This window comes from Lethenteron reissneri, chromosome 24, assembly GCF_015708825.2.
Source record: "Lethenteron reissneri isolate LAM-NWPU_2019-01 chromosome 24, ASM1570882v1, whole genome shotgun sequence".
Taxonomy (NCBI): domain Eukaryota; kingdom Metazoa; phylum Chordata; class Hyperoartia; order Petromyzontiformes; family Petromyzontidae; genus Lethenteron; species Lethenteron reissneri.
In genome coordinates, this window is record NC_083802.1 from 12,946,169 (window position 1) to 12,965,121 (window position 18,953).

The 18,953-nt window shown below is 45.2% G+C and overlaps 1 protein-coding gene across 1 annotated transcript in view; it reads left to right on the forward strand.

Moving 5' to 3' along the window:
- The first annotated feature begins 10,223 nt into the window (after window positions 1-10,223).
- The window catches only part of LOC133346616 (calcium and integrin-binding family member 2-like), a 51,034-nt gene continuing 42,304 nt past the window's right edge, over window positions 10,224-18,953 (forward strand). The window contains exons 1-2 of the mRNA XM_061558315.1: window positions 10,224-10,526; window positions 16,631-16,665. Coding sequence (XP_061414299.1) covers window positions 10,476-10,526; window positions 16,631-16,665 — 86 coding nt within the window. The 5' untranslated portion in view covers window positions 10,224-10,475. The remainder of the gene's footprint in view (window positions 10,527-16,630; window positions 16,666-18,953) is intronic.

The following is an 18,953-nucleotide window of genomic DNA, read 5'->3' on the forward strand; positions in this document are numbered from 1 at the left end:
TGCAGAAATGACTCTTTGGTTATTTCGGTAAAGTCGCGTGACTTTACCGAAATAACCAAAGAGTCATTGATTAGTTTCTAAATGCAGACGTGCCTTTCAAGAAACGTGTTTTGTCATTCAAATGAGAATGTCACCAGCTGGCTATTGTAAACACAAGAATGTATCACAAATGCGTCAGTTAAGACGCATTGTGCTTTTCATAAAATCAACAACAAGCACCTTGCAAATGAAAACATTCCTGAGCTCAGTGGCGTCAGCAATACACCTTTAAAGCCTTTTATGATGCCCGATTATAAACTACAGTACTGTAACGCCTGTTTATGCTCGACTATTATTGACCTGACATTTCACAGCAATGTTTGCACACAGTATGTGATAATATTGACACATTTTCTCCGAGTAAGTTTTCAAAGTAACTTTCTCTGTGTCCATCGAGATATATTATTAGTGTATGGGGATGCAAAGCATCGACGCAATAGTTAGCACACTGCTCTTTGAACGCTGCAACCTGAGTGCTATTATATTACCGGCAAAGGAAAACATGAGCAGAACGTGACATCTGCACCGCTCCTGGCACCCCAACAACAACCGCCATTCGCCACTAAGTGTCGGTGACGTCACCACGGCGCTTGTGCCAGGCGACGTGCACGTCATGGCCACGTGAAGTGTCGAACGCCCGCTGGCAGGAGGTCACGGGACAGACCCAGGTACCACGGGTTGACTGACGGAGATGACTGGCCGATGCACCACCTGTGCCCCCTACGATGCCAATGTTTGTTTTAAACCACGGGGAACTATCCTGGCAACCCCCCCCCCCCCCCACACACACACAACCACCATACACTTAACTAACCCGCACTGACTAGCCTCCAACAGTGTGGTGAAGTATGGTGAAATAAACTCCAGGAGTGGCACGATACGCGCGAAGCCTTCGTCAGCAGTGTGTTGCCAAAGGACTGTAATTTACTTTCGTGATAATGATATCAATGTTGTTGTACCCACTGGAATTATTTATGGCAGCGAGTCAAAACGAATTCAACTATCTCGTACTCGGATTAAACAGCCTATGACAAAATCACCTGGAATGTGCCCGATCTCGTCATGTCTCAGACACGGGGCAGGGTTGGCATCGAATCCACTCCCTTCAAACCTTCCCCCGCACCTCCGATTAGCACGGTTGGCTACATACGGTGCGAAAGAAATTCTACAAACATACAGACAGGCGAGGTAGTTAACATCTCGCCATCATGGCGCCCCAATAGGTATGTGTATCGGTCCCTCCGATGAACGTACTTATTGAGCTGGGAGGTTCAGACCAATCACATTAAATGCTGCTTGCTGATCCGCTTTGCTTATTGGTGTCCATACATACGTGCGCCTAACCATCAAACATCCCAACTCTATCGGCAACATTGATTATACTGAGATCGGTTTTCCCAAAGGGAATCCGCTGTATACTTCTCAAGAACACTCGTACATGCTAAAACTCCCTCGATTAGTCCTCATCAGACCTCTTGAGGCAATTGATGTTAGCAAGGACCTATTGCAGTCAGCACAGGAGGGGATTGGCTATGGCCACCACCGTACCCGGGGTCTTTGTATCCGCAGTGGCATTCCAGGCCGTGTTCACCCAGGGCCGGTTGAGATCAATTGCGAGCCACTTGTGTTAGCTGTGGTCGAGAATCGAACGCAGGTCACCAGGTTCAAAACGCCGTGCGCTAACCACTAACGCGATACTCACAAGGTCAGCATCAACGCACGAATCCTTTCAGTCTCGTCGGGTTGCGTATGTGCAGGTGCATCCACTGATTTGCCTGAATAACTCACTCCGCTCCCACTCACTGCATCCATGCCCCACCACCCACCCACCCGTTCTTCAATCCACGTTCATTGCTTAGCTCATCCCTCCCCACTGCCCACCAACCATTTCTTACGACCTTGGCCACTTTAACGAAGCCCATGATAAAAACCTCCTACCGCAAAAGCGAATAACGCCATTCGCACGCTCGCCTCCCGCCTCTCCGGCAGATAGGGCGGTGCGAGTGATAATGCCGCTGCTGCTGCTGTTGTTGTTGTTGTTGAGACTCTGCCAGTATTGGCGGACACACGGCCAGTGCCAGGCATTGGGATGCGCTCACCTCCCGGGAATCTTGCCTGGCTGGCTGCACGATTCAGATAGCTGCGGCTCATTTAATTGAGCCGAACGGTTTGACAACTGCGTGATTTGTACGTGGAGAATTTGCGGAGACCGTTGCTTTGTTCCGTTGCAATCTTCGAGAGTGCGTTGGCAATCAATATTTTAATGGGGTTGTATTTACATAATCGCGTGAGTTAAGACTATCGTAAGGTTTGAGTAGGCTATTGTTAGCCTAATATATGCATAAGTTAACATAGCATTATTAACTCGATATATTCTGGGCACCCATACGCAGTGCATGCACCCTGAGCTAGAACGATATAAAAACACACGCCCATTAAACCCACGATTATTTAGTAACTGACTCATTGCTCTCACATATGTGCCTATCACTGTGCAGTCAAAAACAAGGGCAGATGAGCATTCGGGTGGTAACCATCATCATTAACATCCGTGGGAGAGGGGTAGGAATTCCACATTCCGATTGGGCAGGTAATCCTACCAGAAGAATTAAGCTCTTGACACGAAACAGAGTCGCGTTCACTGTGTGGACTCTGGAGGTATCAATTTTGTCCACCCAGACCGGGATTTTAATTCCTCATCTGGCAATTGCGAGTTGAGGCCCTCTGCCATCACAATGGCACCCCCCCTGGAAATACGATTATATGCATTAAGTTTCGATTTAAAGCTTTCGTGACTGCAGGGATTCATCTTTTTGGTTCTTTCGGTAAAGTCACGTAGAAGGGAAATAATAAAATAATAAAAAGAAAACATAATAAAATACAATTCTCACGACGTTTCGGCTACAACGCAAGCAGCCGTCCTCACCTAACATAATACAAATTATTTTATTATGTTTTCTTTTTTATTATTTTATTATTTCCCTTCTACGTGACTTTACCGAAAGAACCAAGAGATGCATTAAGTTGTCTGGAGGGAGCGGTGGCGCCGTGGTTAGAGCACTGCACTCTGAACCCGGGCAGTACAACTTTTTAAAACGCAATAGTGTATGATAATTCGTTTACAACATAACAATACCCCACCACCATGTAATCAACGCATCCTGTGGTATGATTGCTAGATTATGAAGATGCGTCCACATCTAATCCAGCACGTTGGATGAGCGTTTAGTGTTTTGTTTGCAGAGATGGAGCTATCATGCGCGCAGTGATCGCACGAGGGGAGTTTCAGTTCAACATTAATCAGTACAGCAAGTAGTTTTCAGAGAGCTATATGAAGTGATGTCTGTTAATTATCTCCCTTCACCTGCAAGCTGCTACAGGTACCCGCACCTCCAATTAGCACGGTTGGCTATGTGCGGTGCAAAAGAAGTCCAACATACAGTACATACTCCCGTTAAAAACACAAAACAATCGACCCAGTAATGAGGAAATTGGCCAATGGTCATAAGTAAGACCCCTCTTGGAAAGGTCTTGAGACTCACTGAGGTTTATTTTTTCGGTGTGAATAAAATCTAAAATTATTACATTCGTTTAAGTATTCAAAGTGAATTCTCGTTTTTTTTTAAATGCTTCAAAGCGAATTCACTGATTCTTCTCAAGTCTCTTTTTCAAGGATGATACGGGTCAACAAGCGATAACACAGGTCATCAGCTTTATAGTACGGTGCGCTAACCTTTGTACCACCGCTCCACCCTCTGACTTGTGCACGTTTATCTTATGCACGTTGATTTGAGCAGTACTTGTCCGTTTAAGCCTTGTCATATAAGCGTTGTAATTGCTGCGTATGTGCTTGAACACATCCCCCTTTTTGTGTCAACCCATTGCTGGCTTGGTGACCCAGGTCGCTGTTGGAAAACGAGACTCTCCTGGTGGCTCGAGTTGTCACCCGGTGAAACAGAGCAAACATTGAGCTTCAACTTGAACGAGAGCCTCCTACCCCACGCCGTATGTGAGATGTTAACTACCTCGCCTGGTATACAGGAGGTCGTGGCTTCAATCCAGACACTGACGCCTGCTGTGTATTTGGAGTTTGCGTGTTCTCCCCGTGGTGGTGTGGATTTTTATCCGGGTCCTCCGGTGTCTCCTTCCTTATTTAGAAACACGCGTTTGGAGTATTTGGCTGCTATACATTTCCACACGATAAGCCACTTCGTTGAGCTATCATTTGTGGCCAGGTCGCTAACCTGAAAAAGAGCTCTATAGCTCAGTGGGCCTTACCTGGTAAAATAGAAGATAGTTTTAGTTTCTTATGGTCACACTTCACCACATCGGTCATTGCTGGGCGGTCGAAGGTGAAGGAGAGCATAGACGTGGCAGCATACAAGTACAGTACAACAAATAATGTCTCTGCACTGCCTTCTGCTATCCGCAAAATATTCCACACATACTCTTTTTGATTCTTTCGGTAAAGTCACGTAGGTATAAAATAAAATAATCCACGACGTTTTGGGCGCAACACAAGCGTCCGTCATCAGGTGGGAAAGCCATATTCTCCGAATGATACGGTTATGAACTTTAAATGGTACGGTCAATAATTTTCCAAATTCTTAAATCCTCACGTGGAAGTCGCGATAATACTGCAATGGCACCATCACCTCCAGGGGGTGGCGGTACCTACCCTCGTACTAGACCCGTCGTCGCTCCCACACACACACATTTGCAACGAATTGACATACACATTTACGTAACGTGCTTCACACCCGTAGTGGTAGTTTGGCTTCTGATGTTGTCAATATGTGGCCAATATATCTAGAGAGAGAGAGAGAGCCTATCAACAAATAACATTGAATGCGTCCGATCTTTTCAGGTTCTAGGAGCCAAGCAGCCCTTGATGCTGGATAGTACTTGTATGGGCGACCACCATGCGTGACCGGTGTTCCAGGCTGTAGACTACTGGGCTGCATGCTGGATAGCTGTGCAGAAAAATCTACTGCTGCACTGCACTTTCTATGCGTCCACGTATGTGCTCCCTGCCCTCTTAACAGGCTGCAATGACCAGCGTCCCACGACTGACAGACTCAGCGCGGAGATGCCCTCATCCAGCAGTGGATTGACACAATTACCGTGCATGTGCATAAACATACAACTGACAACGCGGTCGTTGGTCAACTTAACCAGCTTCATGGCTCGAGTTGTGAGCAAAGCGGTGCGATAAAATCTGTGGATGACGACAAAAATCCATCACAACGGAATACTAGTGCAGGCCCGGACACCAAAGCCTTAAGTTTCAAACAAGGCACACACCAAAAAAACACGTGTTTAACAGCATGCACGCCGCCGATGTGCATTTAGCAAAAAAAAACATCAGCAATCCCTAGAACACGTTCAGTGTGTTTCTCTTATCTTAGGTCACCGTCAAAATATGCTTTGAGGAACTTTGACCGATGGAGAGCATTTCTACTGGAGTGCACTCCTTCAGCAAACGTTCGCTGGTTTTTGATCGTGCAAAGAGGCTCAGTGGAGTGGGTTGTTTCTACACAATGTTTTTGGCGTGTTGTTTGAAGCTTACGATGTTCCGGCCTGCACGATTATTCTGTTGCGATGATGATGATGGTGGGTTTTTCATCGTCAATGACAGATTTTATAATCGTTGGCAAATAGTCAAGATAATCGGCCCCTTAGAGTGGAAGTGGGGACTCCAAGTGAATGTTCTCTGCAGCAGTGGCTATATTGTGCTGATGAGTCGTAATACGTATGACACCGGTTCACAGTTTCCTATCACTATATCACTGCTACTGTCAGTCGATCACGTTTGCTCAAATGTATTTAACCTCGAACAAGATGATAACAATGCACTTCCAGAGAAAATGCTGTTGGACTTTGCTCATGCGCAGAAGCTGTGCTTTGAAAAAAAAAAGTTGCGTGTTGTTTGAAATGCAGTGTGACTTGCATCTTTAAACTCTCATTACCATCAATAATAGGATTAGATTATGATGCTTGTGCACACATTTAAGAATCACGCAACAACTAATACGGGACGATCCATTTGTAGATACCCTACCGATGTCTATGACCCTCTTCGCTTCTCAACAGGTGAGTGAATTGTGTGAAAGTTGATGGCTCAATGTCTTACCGGCTGTTAAAATATTTAATGATTGCATTGATATCGCTTGGAGACATATAGAGGCATTGAAATAAAACTCGTTTTTTTTTATTTCTCCCCTTCCGTTTTAATGGGGCATCCATAAATTGATCACATTGTAAATGGAATTTTGTGAGCGCTTGAGGTCCATGTTAACGCCAGCTCACGTCATAATAACACGAATTTAGACAGGTCAGGGCCTCCTACGCTCGTTTACACACAAGTGTGACCGGGTCTTTGAACTCGTACACGGAAAAGTGAACAAATAATGTCCGTTCACAATTTGCAGGCCTTTGTCAATCCACTGCTTAATGAAGGTTCGTTCACAGAGGTTGCTTGACCATACCTCATTCATCACGCTGCTCAGTGCAGGCTGGTGAAGTGGCGGGCGGGGTTGGGAGGGAAGGGGGGCCACACATAAATGTCCCGTTCAGATATCGCTCGCCACTGATGTTAGCTGTACCCAGGAATCGAACTTAGGTCGCTTGGTCCGTAGCCACGTGTTTGTTTTTTAACTGCTGCACCACCGCTCAACCCGTATAGTGCAGAGGGCTGTATTACGTGCATGCTTTTACGAGTAAAAAAAAGTAATAGTAAAAAAACTTTTAAAAACACGCTTTTATGAAATGTACTAGTAATGGAAGAACTCCACGACTCCAGGAAGTGGCCCTGAAGCTTTCCATAACGTAAGGGGTGGTGGCCCATTACAGCCAACGTCAGTTTACCGTGGACAATCAGACCCAAGACGAAACATAACATATTAAAAACATTGTTTAAAACAATAAATTGTTTATGATAGAATATAGTATTGTCATCAGTATGACATAAGTATACCAAGTCTGCAGCCGATACCACATTGGGAAGTGGGTTAAAATTGAGTGACAAGATTTGAGGATACGACCACAACAACAACAGACAGAGTGAGTTAAATAAAAGCGTGTAATAATAAAAAGGCAAATACAACACGTGGGTAAACTCCAATATCACTCGACACTGATTGTCGTTGGCCGTGGCCGAGAATCGGAATCAATTCGCCCGATTCGAAGCACAGTGGGCTAACCACGGCGCCACCGCTCCTCGCCTATACCGTGTTCTGTATAAAAATATATGATCAGTGGAAACTTATTTACACAGTCAGCGTAACGAATTTAGCGGACAATATTGTGTTATTATATATTCGTAACTTTTATTCGTCACAACGACGCTGATGATGGTGTTGAGCCAGCGTCGGTCTTTCGAGGTGAAAGACTCAAGAAACGAACCATGAACTCGCATCTCGCAAACACCGTTCTGTACAGTTGGAGTGTAGCGAAATAATAAAAAAACATCTATTACTACCCTACGTATGAATACGTATTTGAGCCTGCCTGTGACGTGGATGAATATAAAAATGGCTGCACGGCCGTCGTGTACCGCGATCGCATTACAGCCATACGCCACGTTATTCAAAAATAGACCCACGGCTGTCAAAGGAATGATACATGAATAATCGCTAGCTCAAAAGGAGAATTAGTGCTACTTAATTTAGCGTCGAACTCGGGCGCTGAAGGCATAAGGAGAGAGTCTTTGCCTTTAAGATGTGGCAGTTCGTTAGCATTGAATCGAGCATGCCTGACTGCTGATAAGGGATTTATATTCTTGGTTCTTTCGGTAAAGTCACGTAGAAGGGAAATAATAAAATAATACAACAATAAAAATGCTCACGACGTTTCGACTGTAACACAAGCAATCATCATCAGGTGTGAAATCCACAGCACTTTTTTCAAATATTTCTTGCTGTGAATTTCACACCTGATGATGATTGCTTGTGTTGCAGTCGAAACGTCGTGAGAATTTTCATTGTTTTATATTTGTATTATTTTATTATTTCCCTTCTACGTGACTTTACCGAAAGAACCAAGAACATGTGATTATTGTAAAAGCCAGAGTGTACTTTTTTCTGGGTGCTGAGAATTCACTGAAACTACATTTCAGCTTAATGACCGACCACCAATATGAAAACTAAAAACTTGTTTAATCAGGCGTGAGTTAACATACTTACTTATAATTATGTGTACAGATAAGCACACACACACACAGCCCAGGGATATGTAGCTTCGAGAAAATTAATTTGGAGGTTGTGCTAAATCACTTTACAACACATTCGCACGATTTATACGCATATTTAATGCTGATTACTGTAAATCTGGATTTACGCTTATCTCATTTTGTGTACGTCGGCAATTATAATCTCCGTCGGCTTCTGTGAGGCGTAACATTATGCTGCGTTTTACATCCCAATAATTGTGCTTTTCATGCCACGCATTTCAAATAAATTCACCGGCGTAATAAAAGCATTATTTCAATTTACACCGTCCCTCGACACACATACACAGAAAAACAAAACTGTATTTCTACAACTGCATCCTTATCGTGTGTCCACAACACACACAAAAGCACAACCCTTTATCTTGTAACTATAATTAATAGGGGGGTAAGGGAGGTGTTGTTCATCCAGAAGTCGTGAGACCGTTTGATTTTTCAGGAGAGACCTTTGTTGGGATGTTTATCCAATGCCCAGGTACGAGGTATCCGGAGAACCCCCATCAGACGTATGAGGCAATGACGCTGAGAGGTCTGCACAGATTGATGCAACCCGTTTGCTGTGCTGCCATCTCGTGGCCACCTCTTGGGCCCAGTGGGGTTAGGAGTTTCACGCATTTTGTGAGAGCCACCAAATGTTGCAACTCGCTGTGTGCCGGTCATCCACCCAGTAACACTAAATTACAACGTGAGGTTTTTTTAAAGATGTTTTTATTGTGACTGAGAGGATCTCGACATTTGGAACGACAGATATTCTACGGGATATTGTGGGGTTCAACGAGTGAGTTTTAAAGAAGGTTTGGTCGACGGGGTAGAGAGCGGGTTAATGCGACTAACATCAAATTAATTTTTGTATTTTGTGTAATTCTGACTGGAGTCATCTCCAGCTAACCAAGACTGTCTTATCATTGACTACAATTCACTTTTTTCTTTTACATTATTTTTGTTTATACATAATACTGCTAAATCAGCATTCGCATAGGTTGTCTGTAAGCTAAACACTAAGTCACCAAGATTACAATTGTTGAAATAAAGAAAATAATATTTGTGTTTAAGTGTTTACGCTAAAATGTAATACTTTGACAAAAAAATTCTTAACCATATACTACGCAACTATAGACCCACGAAATGGTGTAATAGCACCGGAACTAAACGGGTTTTGAGAATGTAAAAGATAATAAAATTGTGGAATATAGAGCGGGTGACAGAATACGAAAATTAAAAAATGAAGACGAAGAGGATGAAGCGATGAAAAGATGACAATTGTACCGAAGGCAAAGATGACATTTTTAAGAAGAACAGCAGGAGATTAGACAACGAAGACGAACGGGGAAGGTGAGAATTGTGCATCTGCAGGCGTAATATTAAAACCATGCAGAGGAGAGAGAAGCGCTGAGAAACAAGGATTATAATGACGACAAATATGACACAGTGGCAGGGTGGCGGAGTGACGGGGTGGGCGGGTAAGCCTTCAGGAGAGAGGCAGTGAAGATGAACAGGAACGGGAGCAATTGTATCTACAAGGCAGATTGTCAGTAGAAACGGTGCGATGCCGCTTTAGACCCGGCCTCCGATACGAAACGGTCGGCAAAGTTGCCACCGCCGCTGTTAGCCGACGTTGGAAAATACCGAGCAGAGCACCTCCGATCCACCGCTGTCCATGGTGCTGACCTGAACGGTCGAGCGCGCCGCGAGAACTCAGCCGATAATAACTCCGCCCGCCCCGCACCCACCCCGCCTACCCTCCCTCCCCCTTCAATCAACGTGCGCTCGCAAACACTTGCAGGGCCATCGTTATCATTGCCGTGTAAAGAGCAGCGCCGCGAGCTCCAGCATAGCAGCTCAACGCACGTGCGGGTGAGGCAGCTTTGGTTCTGCGTGCCTCGCGTCGCTGGGATACATTCGCACCCGTATATTTATTTTATGTAAGAAGCCCAAGAAGAAGAAGAAGAGGAGGAAGGGGAGGAAAAAGTACTGCACTGTAGTTGCCGCAACGTCCCTCCCTATTACATCCCCCGGCGACTGACCAGGGTGTGCGCCATGCACGCTCGCCTCCCAGTGCGCGCCCGTCCAGCCAGCGAGCGGGCTCTAGCGGCCACAGGACCTTGCGCTATTCCTCTCGCGCCGTGTGTCCGTCTCGGTGGGAGCTCTTAAGAAGCGGCTGGGTGATGTCGCGGTGCGTCGCCACCTCGGCCCCCCGCGCTACTCCGAGATGGGCAACAAGCAAACCATTTTTACAGAAGAGCAGCTGGACGCCTACCAGGTGAGAGGAAAGAGTGAGGCTCGTGGAGGTGTGGGGGGGGGGGGGTTCCGCAGATTTTTGGTGATGTCGCTTGAAGTAGCGGTCGAAGAAGCGCTGCGTTAACGTCGCACGGTAACTTAGGAGAGAGTCGCGCCGAGTTTTGTTTGCGTGGCGACGCCGCGTTGGCGGTGAGGATGTGCACGGCCGTGCAAATGTTAACTTGGTTGCTCTGATTGAACGTTACAACTCGCAGGTAAATTGTGGCGTATGAGAATGGAGTTGTGAAATGATGAAATGCAGTTTCGGAGAGATGCGTTACGGCGTTTCCAAATGTTTGGTTTTAAACTTGGTTCTAAATGTTACAGTGCCTGTGTGTGTATATAATGCGGCTGAGGTTGTTATTTATTGATGAGGATGTATTTTGTTAATTAATATTCGATCATATGAAGTGGTCTCCACTGCTATGCTGGTCTCCACCATAGAGTGTACAAGCATTTTAAGCTGTTGGCTCATGGCTGCAAAACAGAGATGACCACAGTCCAACGCTCGTTTTAATAAGAGGGAACATTCTACACGATATCCATTTCAGTTTGTTGGGGGTTTTTTTTGGAATACGGGGACGGACATTCGTTGAACTTATGAATTTGAAAGTGACGGTCATGTGGAAGTCGTCAATCGTAACCCGCACGAGCGAGCGTGGTGAAGTATGGTCGAATAGCTCCCCACTTAGCATGGCAATTCAGCAGTCGATTGGCAATGGGCATTCATTTAATTGCATATATGATATCGCTCCAAACGGAACTCGTGTTTGTCACTGCATCATCAGGCACAATGTAAGAGGAGGTGCAATAATCCGTTCACGTTGATGGCAAAAAGCGCATTCATTATTGAACGTTCATCTTTGTGCTCAAACTCAAACCGCGTGCATTGTCTATTGGACCGTATACGGCCAGTTCGTACTACGCCGGTCTCTCTTCACCCCATGCAGTACGGACTGTAGCACAGTACTCTTTCTACAATTCCAGACAGCATGACCCCAATTAGTAGTTTGTAATTCATAGTCCTGTGTAGCTATAATCAGCCTATGACCAAATTGCCCGGAACGCGCCGTTTCCTATAGATGTGGCCAGGTTGCCATAGGCGGCCTTGGGGCTATGCTACGTGGTTATCAGCAGAGGGCAGTGCAGAAAAATAAATGTCTGTACTGTACTTCTATGGTACCCTACCTATTCTCCCCGCCTTCACCAACCCAGACTGACCTGCGTGGTGAAGTATAGTCATGTAACCTCCACTATCCGCATGGCATGAGGGTGTTCTCCTTCTGTTCTGGATTGTAAAAAAAAATTAACATAAAAGCCCGTATTTGTACATCTTGATCAGCCCACATCCACATACACAATATTATAAACCCCGTGGCATCTTTCAACGTTTTTTTTTCTACATCCCAGTATAACAATGTATCATTTAAATCAATTTGTCAATCCACTGCTGGATGAAGGCCTTCCCATGTCGCTCCAATTAGCACGGATGGCTACGTGCGGTGCGAAAGACATTCAATGTGCATACATTGGGGGGTTTACGATCATACTTCACGCCGGTCAGCACGTGTTGGTGAAGGGGTCGTGTGCCCTGAACCAGCTCAGAATGTCAATCGCCACTGATGTTAGCCGTGGCCAGGTCTCGAGCTCATGGTCACTGGATTCACAGCGCATTACGCTTCCAAAACCATTCCTAAAACCATTCCTCGTCGATTTCAACGGTCGAATCATTTTCTTGGTTCTTTCGGTAAAGTCACGTAGACGGGAAGTAATAAAATAATACAAATAAAACATAATAAAATAATTCTCACACTTGGGCCCCCGAGTGTGAGAATTATTTTATTGTTTTATTTTTATTATTTTATTACTTCCCTTCTACGTGACTTTACCGAAAGAACCAAGAAGATGAATCCCTGCAGTCACGAAAGCTTTAAATCGAAATTTTAGGTCGAATCATTGTGTCACCTCCACCAATTATCACCACGCCCAGAGCAAAATTTGCAACCGTGGGAGATTCGATGTTTAAAATAAATTTCCATTTACACCCGAAAATGTGAGGACCATTAGAGCAGACACGGCACACTTAGGGGACTTTGTGGGTGACCTGAAGTTGGGGGGGGGGGGGCGGAGCCGGGGGGGAGGGGGGGGGGCACCGTCACGCCCGGCGCTCTGTCCCCCCGGGAGGGTTGGCGATGGGGGGGGGGGCAAGACGAAGGCTCTGGTGGACCGCCCTCACCCTACCCGGCGCTGGTGCTGGCTCAGCAGGGCAGATGGAGTGAGCCATCACACACACTGCCAGCCCAAAGCACGAGTTATTTGTCCGTGACGTGGCGAGCTCCGTGGGGCGTAACCTTCACTTGGAAATTGGCAGCGTTTCCTTTTCAAAGGCCCCATTTGAAGAGTGAAACGTTCTCCCACTTTGGGCAATTATGTTTCAGGCGGTGGATAGTTTATGTGCAAGTGGGTTCGTCAACCTGTCTGTGCGGACCTTGCAGTGTTATCCCCTTGTCTGCACATGTACGGGCGCTTTAAACTCGTAGTGGATTTTTGAACCGGTCTGTGGGAACTTTTCACTGTTATTCCCTTGGCTGTGCATCTACAGCCCTTTGATTTCGTAGTGGGTTCGTGAACCGGCGTGAACCTTTCAGCGTTATGCCCTTGTATGTTCATGCACAGCTCTTTTTTAAATCTGGTTGAAGCCTACATCACGCAGGCCATCTGTAATCTGTACACCACCACACTGGTCAATGCGAGTTGGTGAAGGTGAGATGCATAAACGTTGCGGCGGAGTACGACACAACATTGGATTCTGCTGCACTGCTCTCTGCTGGCAACACATATCCCCTGTGTGGGAGGCGTTTTTCAAATTTCCTTCCTGATGCAAAAACACTCTTGAAAAGGAATTACACAATCATTGACAGTGAATGATTCTCCGAAAAAAAGAGTATTGAGACTCATGACACGACGCCAGGGTTTTCTGTTTTTATGAGAATCGATCATACGAAAACCTCGTTGCCAGAAAATTCACGCGTTTTATTTTATCAGGTAAGGCCTACTTTAGGCAATTATTGTTGTTTAGCAGCTCAGCACTACCACTCAATGTGTGCACAACTCACAATTAGAATACAATGTCGTATACGTTAGTTGTTTTGCTTTTCTTTAATATCAAACCTATTTTGAATAAATAATAACAATGGAGAAATAACATGATGAATCACCCCCCACCCCCCCCCCCCCCCCCCCCCACATTGCCAATGTCTCTTTGTACACAGTGGTTAGATATTTAAATATTTGCAACATATATTTTCCAACCATTATCACTGATCTTTTTACTGCATTTACACTGAGGCAATTTTCTGATGCACGTAATTTAACACTCATCACTTAACCCATTTCAATTTATTTATAGGAAATTGTATCTTTTTTAAGGGCAGTTGTTATGCATTTTTTTTTAAACGTAAGCTTGTCTGCCAATAAACTGTCGCGTCATCCGGTGAATAATTTTCCCATGTGACGTTGACACAAAAGACAATTTTTGTTACAAGCAGGACCATTTTGTCACTCACGTTCTCCAACCCAGTGTGTGTAGGTCTTCCTCGCCAAACTACCATGACGTAAATTCTAGATTTGAAGCTTTCGTGACTGCAAGGATTCATATTCTTAGGTTTTTTCGGCAAAGTCACGTAGGTAAAACATTAAAATTAATAAAAGTAAAACAAAATAAAAAGCACGACGTTTCGGAGGCAACACAAGCTTCCGTCTTCAGGTGGGACCGTCACAGCCACGACAGCTGTATCAAGTAAATGAGTGGTAGCTCTTGCAATCTCTCATTTACTTGATACAGCTGTCGTGGCTGTGACGGTTCCACCTGAAGACGGAAGCTTGTGTTGCCTCCGAAACGTCGTGATTTTTACCATGACGTAGTTTTGGTCCAGTGACACACGAGACTGGAGACAGTGTCCCAACTGCCCACTTTATCGCTAAACCCCAAAACGACTTTGCTTGATGTTCTCCCACTCATTTTCGTTCCGCTGGCAAAAGATTTCAAGGAGTTTGCTTTATTTCTGATTGTGTTATTTTTAAGGGTCATCACTTCCCTGACGGGTCAGCGCTGTGTGAGTGTAGGGAGTGGGGAGCAGTAGTGTAATGTTTAGTGCGCTGCGCTACGAACACGGCGACCCGAGTTCTATTCTCGCTCGCTAACACCAGTGACGATTATCTGAACCGGTCCTGGGCCTCCCCTAGGTCGACTCAGCATCAAATGAGTACCTGGTGCGGTGTCTAAACATGGCTACTTGGAGACAAAGGCGGCCGGGCGTAATGCTGGCCACCCACCCCCTCGTGTGCCGTGCCGGCCTTCATAGGTGCTCGTTAACAGCACTTGCCCCAACAGTCTAATAAGGCTATACGAGGAATCTTTGTCTTTGTAGGGAGTATGTAGTGCAATGGATAGCATGCTGCTTAAAGAATTCGACGACCCGAGTTCGATTCCCGCTAACGACCAATATCAGTGATGAATATCTGAACCACTCCTGGGCCTCCCCTAGGTCGATTCAGCATTGAATTAGTATCCGGTGCGGAGTATAAACATCAACACTTGAGAGACAATGGTGGCCGGGCGTGGGGCTGACCACCCAGGCGTGCTGCGCCGGCTTTCATAGGTGCTCGCTAACAGCACTTGTCCCAACGGTCTGTTAAAGCCTAGATGGGGGATCTTTGTATTTGCATGTGTGTCCGTGTGCACGTTTGTTTGTGGTTACACGTGTGTGTGTGTGTGTGCGCGCGCACGGTTGTGCGTGCGTGCTTGTGCGTGGAACGGGAATAATTTATCATCGATTCATTTATTGGGCGAGGGCCGAGGCGAAAGTTGGCCCGTGATTTGCAGTCATGCGATTCCTTTTTTTATGGCATTACAGGCCATCGAACAGCTCGATTTGAGAAGGCGCTGGTGCCCCCCCCCCCCCCCCGTTGAATGGTTAAAGCTTCGTCCGATTGGTGAATCGCTCGTTCGACACCGTCCCTTCCGCAAACAGAGCGTAGTGCTGCTACTCGTAGAAATCAAACGTAGAGCCAGAAGAGGCTCGTCGCCTCGTTGTCACTGACAACAGTACATTGCTTGATGTGGCCAGGAGGCTGGGTGGTAGATGGCCCACTGACCCTGGACATTGCAACGTGAAGCAATTTCTCCACCGAGCGTTTTTTTTGTTGTGCAGCAGGAAGAGAAGTGGACGCACGGGCCACGTTTGTATGAGCAGTCTCTCCATCAAAATATGGTCTCCTTGTAAATAGTCCATTAGCAAAATAAGAGAGCGCTTCCTCGATTTTAAAATAAATGTGTTCATTTAAAAAAACTAATAAATAGTTCATCAACATACCTCCTAAAAATTTCACATAAAGCAGTTACTCTGGCATGATTTATTCTCATGTGTCTTTCCAAAGCCAATAAAATCACCCGACGTGGTTTATGGCTTTGTTTACTTCTACATGCATGTTTTATTTTTATTTCATTTTTAAAACAAGTGAAGGGTGCGTATAATTACTGGTGCTGTGAAAATACCTAATCTACTGTCACGGTAAGGACATCGGCAACTCATTTGAGCATTTAAAGGGTCCCTATGATGAAAACCAGCATTCAATCAAGGTAGGCACTTAAAATGTAGGTTTTCGTAGCCAATTCAATGATCCACATTTGCCTTTTGGGTTAGGCGACATGGTGGTTGTATGCCAAATGTCGATCATGTTGGCATAAAACTACCACGTGGAGTAAACCCAAATGCAAATGTCGATCAAGGTAGGCACTGTGCAGCTTTATGCAGGTGAATTATCGAAAGGACCACATCATTACAACATATTTATGTTGAAATCTGCTTCCACACAGGTCTCTCTCTCGACACCGTATCACAAAACAAAACCGTCAAATGACATTCGCACAAATAAACTATTTTTCGAAATAGTGTTGCATGTGTGTATGTATGTGTGTGTGTATGTTGAAATTCTTTCGCACCGTACGTAGCCAACCGTGCTAATCGGAGTTTCGATGACGCGTCACATGTCGCTCATCCAAAAATATCTCTTTGTGTTTTTCAGGACTGCAGCTACTTTACGAGAAAAGAAATTCTCCGGTGAGTAAAAAAAAAAGAATGCCTTTTGTGCATCATTCAGATGACCGCTTCCCACCGCCGGACGCATGCCCGTTGAGGACCTTCGGGGGTGAAAACAGCACTAACGTGGAGACGTTAAAGCGTAGAACCCCCGAGCCGCTTTCGTATCGGCCGCCGCCACAAGCCAAATCTGCAGCTGCAGCGTAGAGAAGCAGCACCATTATTCTGTCCTAAATGCGTGAGACTCATTACACAGATAACGGTGCTGATGGGATGTGGTAACTTAGAACCAATTGGATTTTTCACCCGTGAAAGTAATTTTTGTTTGCCTGTCATAACATAATCACTGCGCTGTGATTTGTGCGTCGCATTCTACCCGAGCGCCATCCATTTCTCCCCGACGCCAGCACATGGGGCATTTGTGAAAGTCGAAACTGATCTGCCAGCTGATACTCGGCGGACCTCTCATCCTATAATGGCACTGTCCTGAATTCTTCCCGAAAAATTGGGCTCGCCAGACGGTAAAAGATTTTTGTTGAAAGTTCGTCATTAGGTTAGAGACATGTTTCGGCGTGCACGTGTGTGTGTGTGTGAGAGAAAACAGTGAGGCTGCCGACATCTTTTCAGAGCAAAGGCAATTTTTAACAAACAAAAACATGCTACGCGCATTGCCAGTGCCCTTCGATATTTCTGGGCTGCCTTTAATCCACTGTTGAGTTGTAAGTCACGCCCGATGAATGCGTCACTGACAGTTAGTGCTCAGAACTCGGGCATGGGTTGAAATGGGCCGGGTGTCTGCAAATACCGATAACAGCAGCTGCACCCGTGGAATGAAGTGTGGAAGAGACAGAGGAGGGTGGTGGTGGTGGTGGTGGTGGGGAGGAGGAGGGGAAAAACACCCTGAGAAAAATAGGCACAAATTTACAATTGGCCCATTCGTATCCACCGTCGGCCTCCCCGAGCCGGCTTGCAACTGAGAAATGCGGATGTCAGCAGAAGGGGAGAGAGGAGAGGAGACAAAGGTGGCAGTTTGTTACAGTTAAACTACAGATGCTCAAGACGTGGCTTTTAAAAGCCCGTGTGTGAGCAGATAGCGAGATAATCATCACACGAGGTAGCACTGCTTCAAGGGTTATGCTTTACGTTCGATGTCATGCCAGTCAATTTGGAGAGAAAACATTTACGCATAATGAGACGAATTGTTTGTTTTAATCTGTTCGTTATATTATTAACACACATCTTTGTATGTGTGTGTGCTTTGTACCGTACTCTATTCGTGCGAATCTATATTATATTCGTTGGGAATTACCCAATTTAGCAATGGTAATTCATTGGTGTCTTTGGAGCCATGCTGAATATTTCAAGGGAACAGGATAATGAGAATAATGTATTGATCCTCAATGAAAGTACACAAAGTTAACTGAATTCAGAGATGAACAGATTCGTGGGAATCTGTTGAAAGTAACCGATTGTATATAATTAAAATATATATTCTGTAGTTCACCTATGTAAAATTGACATATATAGATGTGGCTCTGGAAATACGACGAGACGCAACGATGAGATAGATGGTCACTTAAAAATATATTAACTTTGTTTAATATATATGCATGCAGACGATCGCGTCCAAAGTGTGGCACTGCTGAAATAACTATTGACGTTTGCTCCACAAACAATGTCACAAGTCACGGGGGTGCCAAGGCTGTCACGGTAATGGCTCTGAATGACGGACACGGACAGGCGGAAGAATGAATGCTGGGTGCAAACCTCATGATGTAGAGAACCGCGCTGGGCTGAAGCCACAACCTTGGCTCACAATACTCTTAGGTTTTTTCGGTAAAGTCACGTAGTTAAAAAATAATAAAATTAAAATTAATAAAAGTAATATTTTTACTTTTATTATTACTTTCATAAAAAAATTATTATTATCAATTAATTATATTATTATTTTTAATTTAAATTTTATTATTTTTTTTCCTACGTGACTTTACCGAAAAAACCTAAGAGTATGAATCCTTGCAGTCACGAAAGCTTCAAATCTAGAACTTGGTTCACAGGCCATGGGGTTTTACACTGAGTGGCCACTACATTAGGTGTTACACTTCCATTCATCCCGGCTGGGGGTGGGTCGCGCCGCTGTTGTTTGGCACCGCTGGTATCGCAACAAAGTCCAATACCAACGGTGGACGCTGAAGTAGCGAACGGATCCGTCGATGACTCAGCCTGCTCCCCCTCCTTGGTGCACCCTGTAACAGGACATCATGAATCCCCGACAGAATGAATGATACATTATGTTAATATACAGTCAG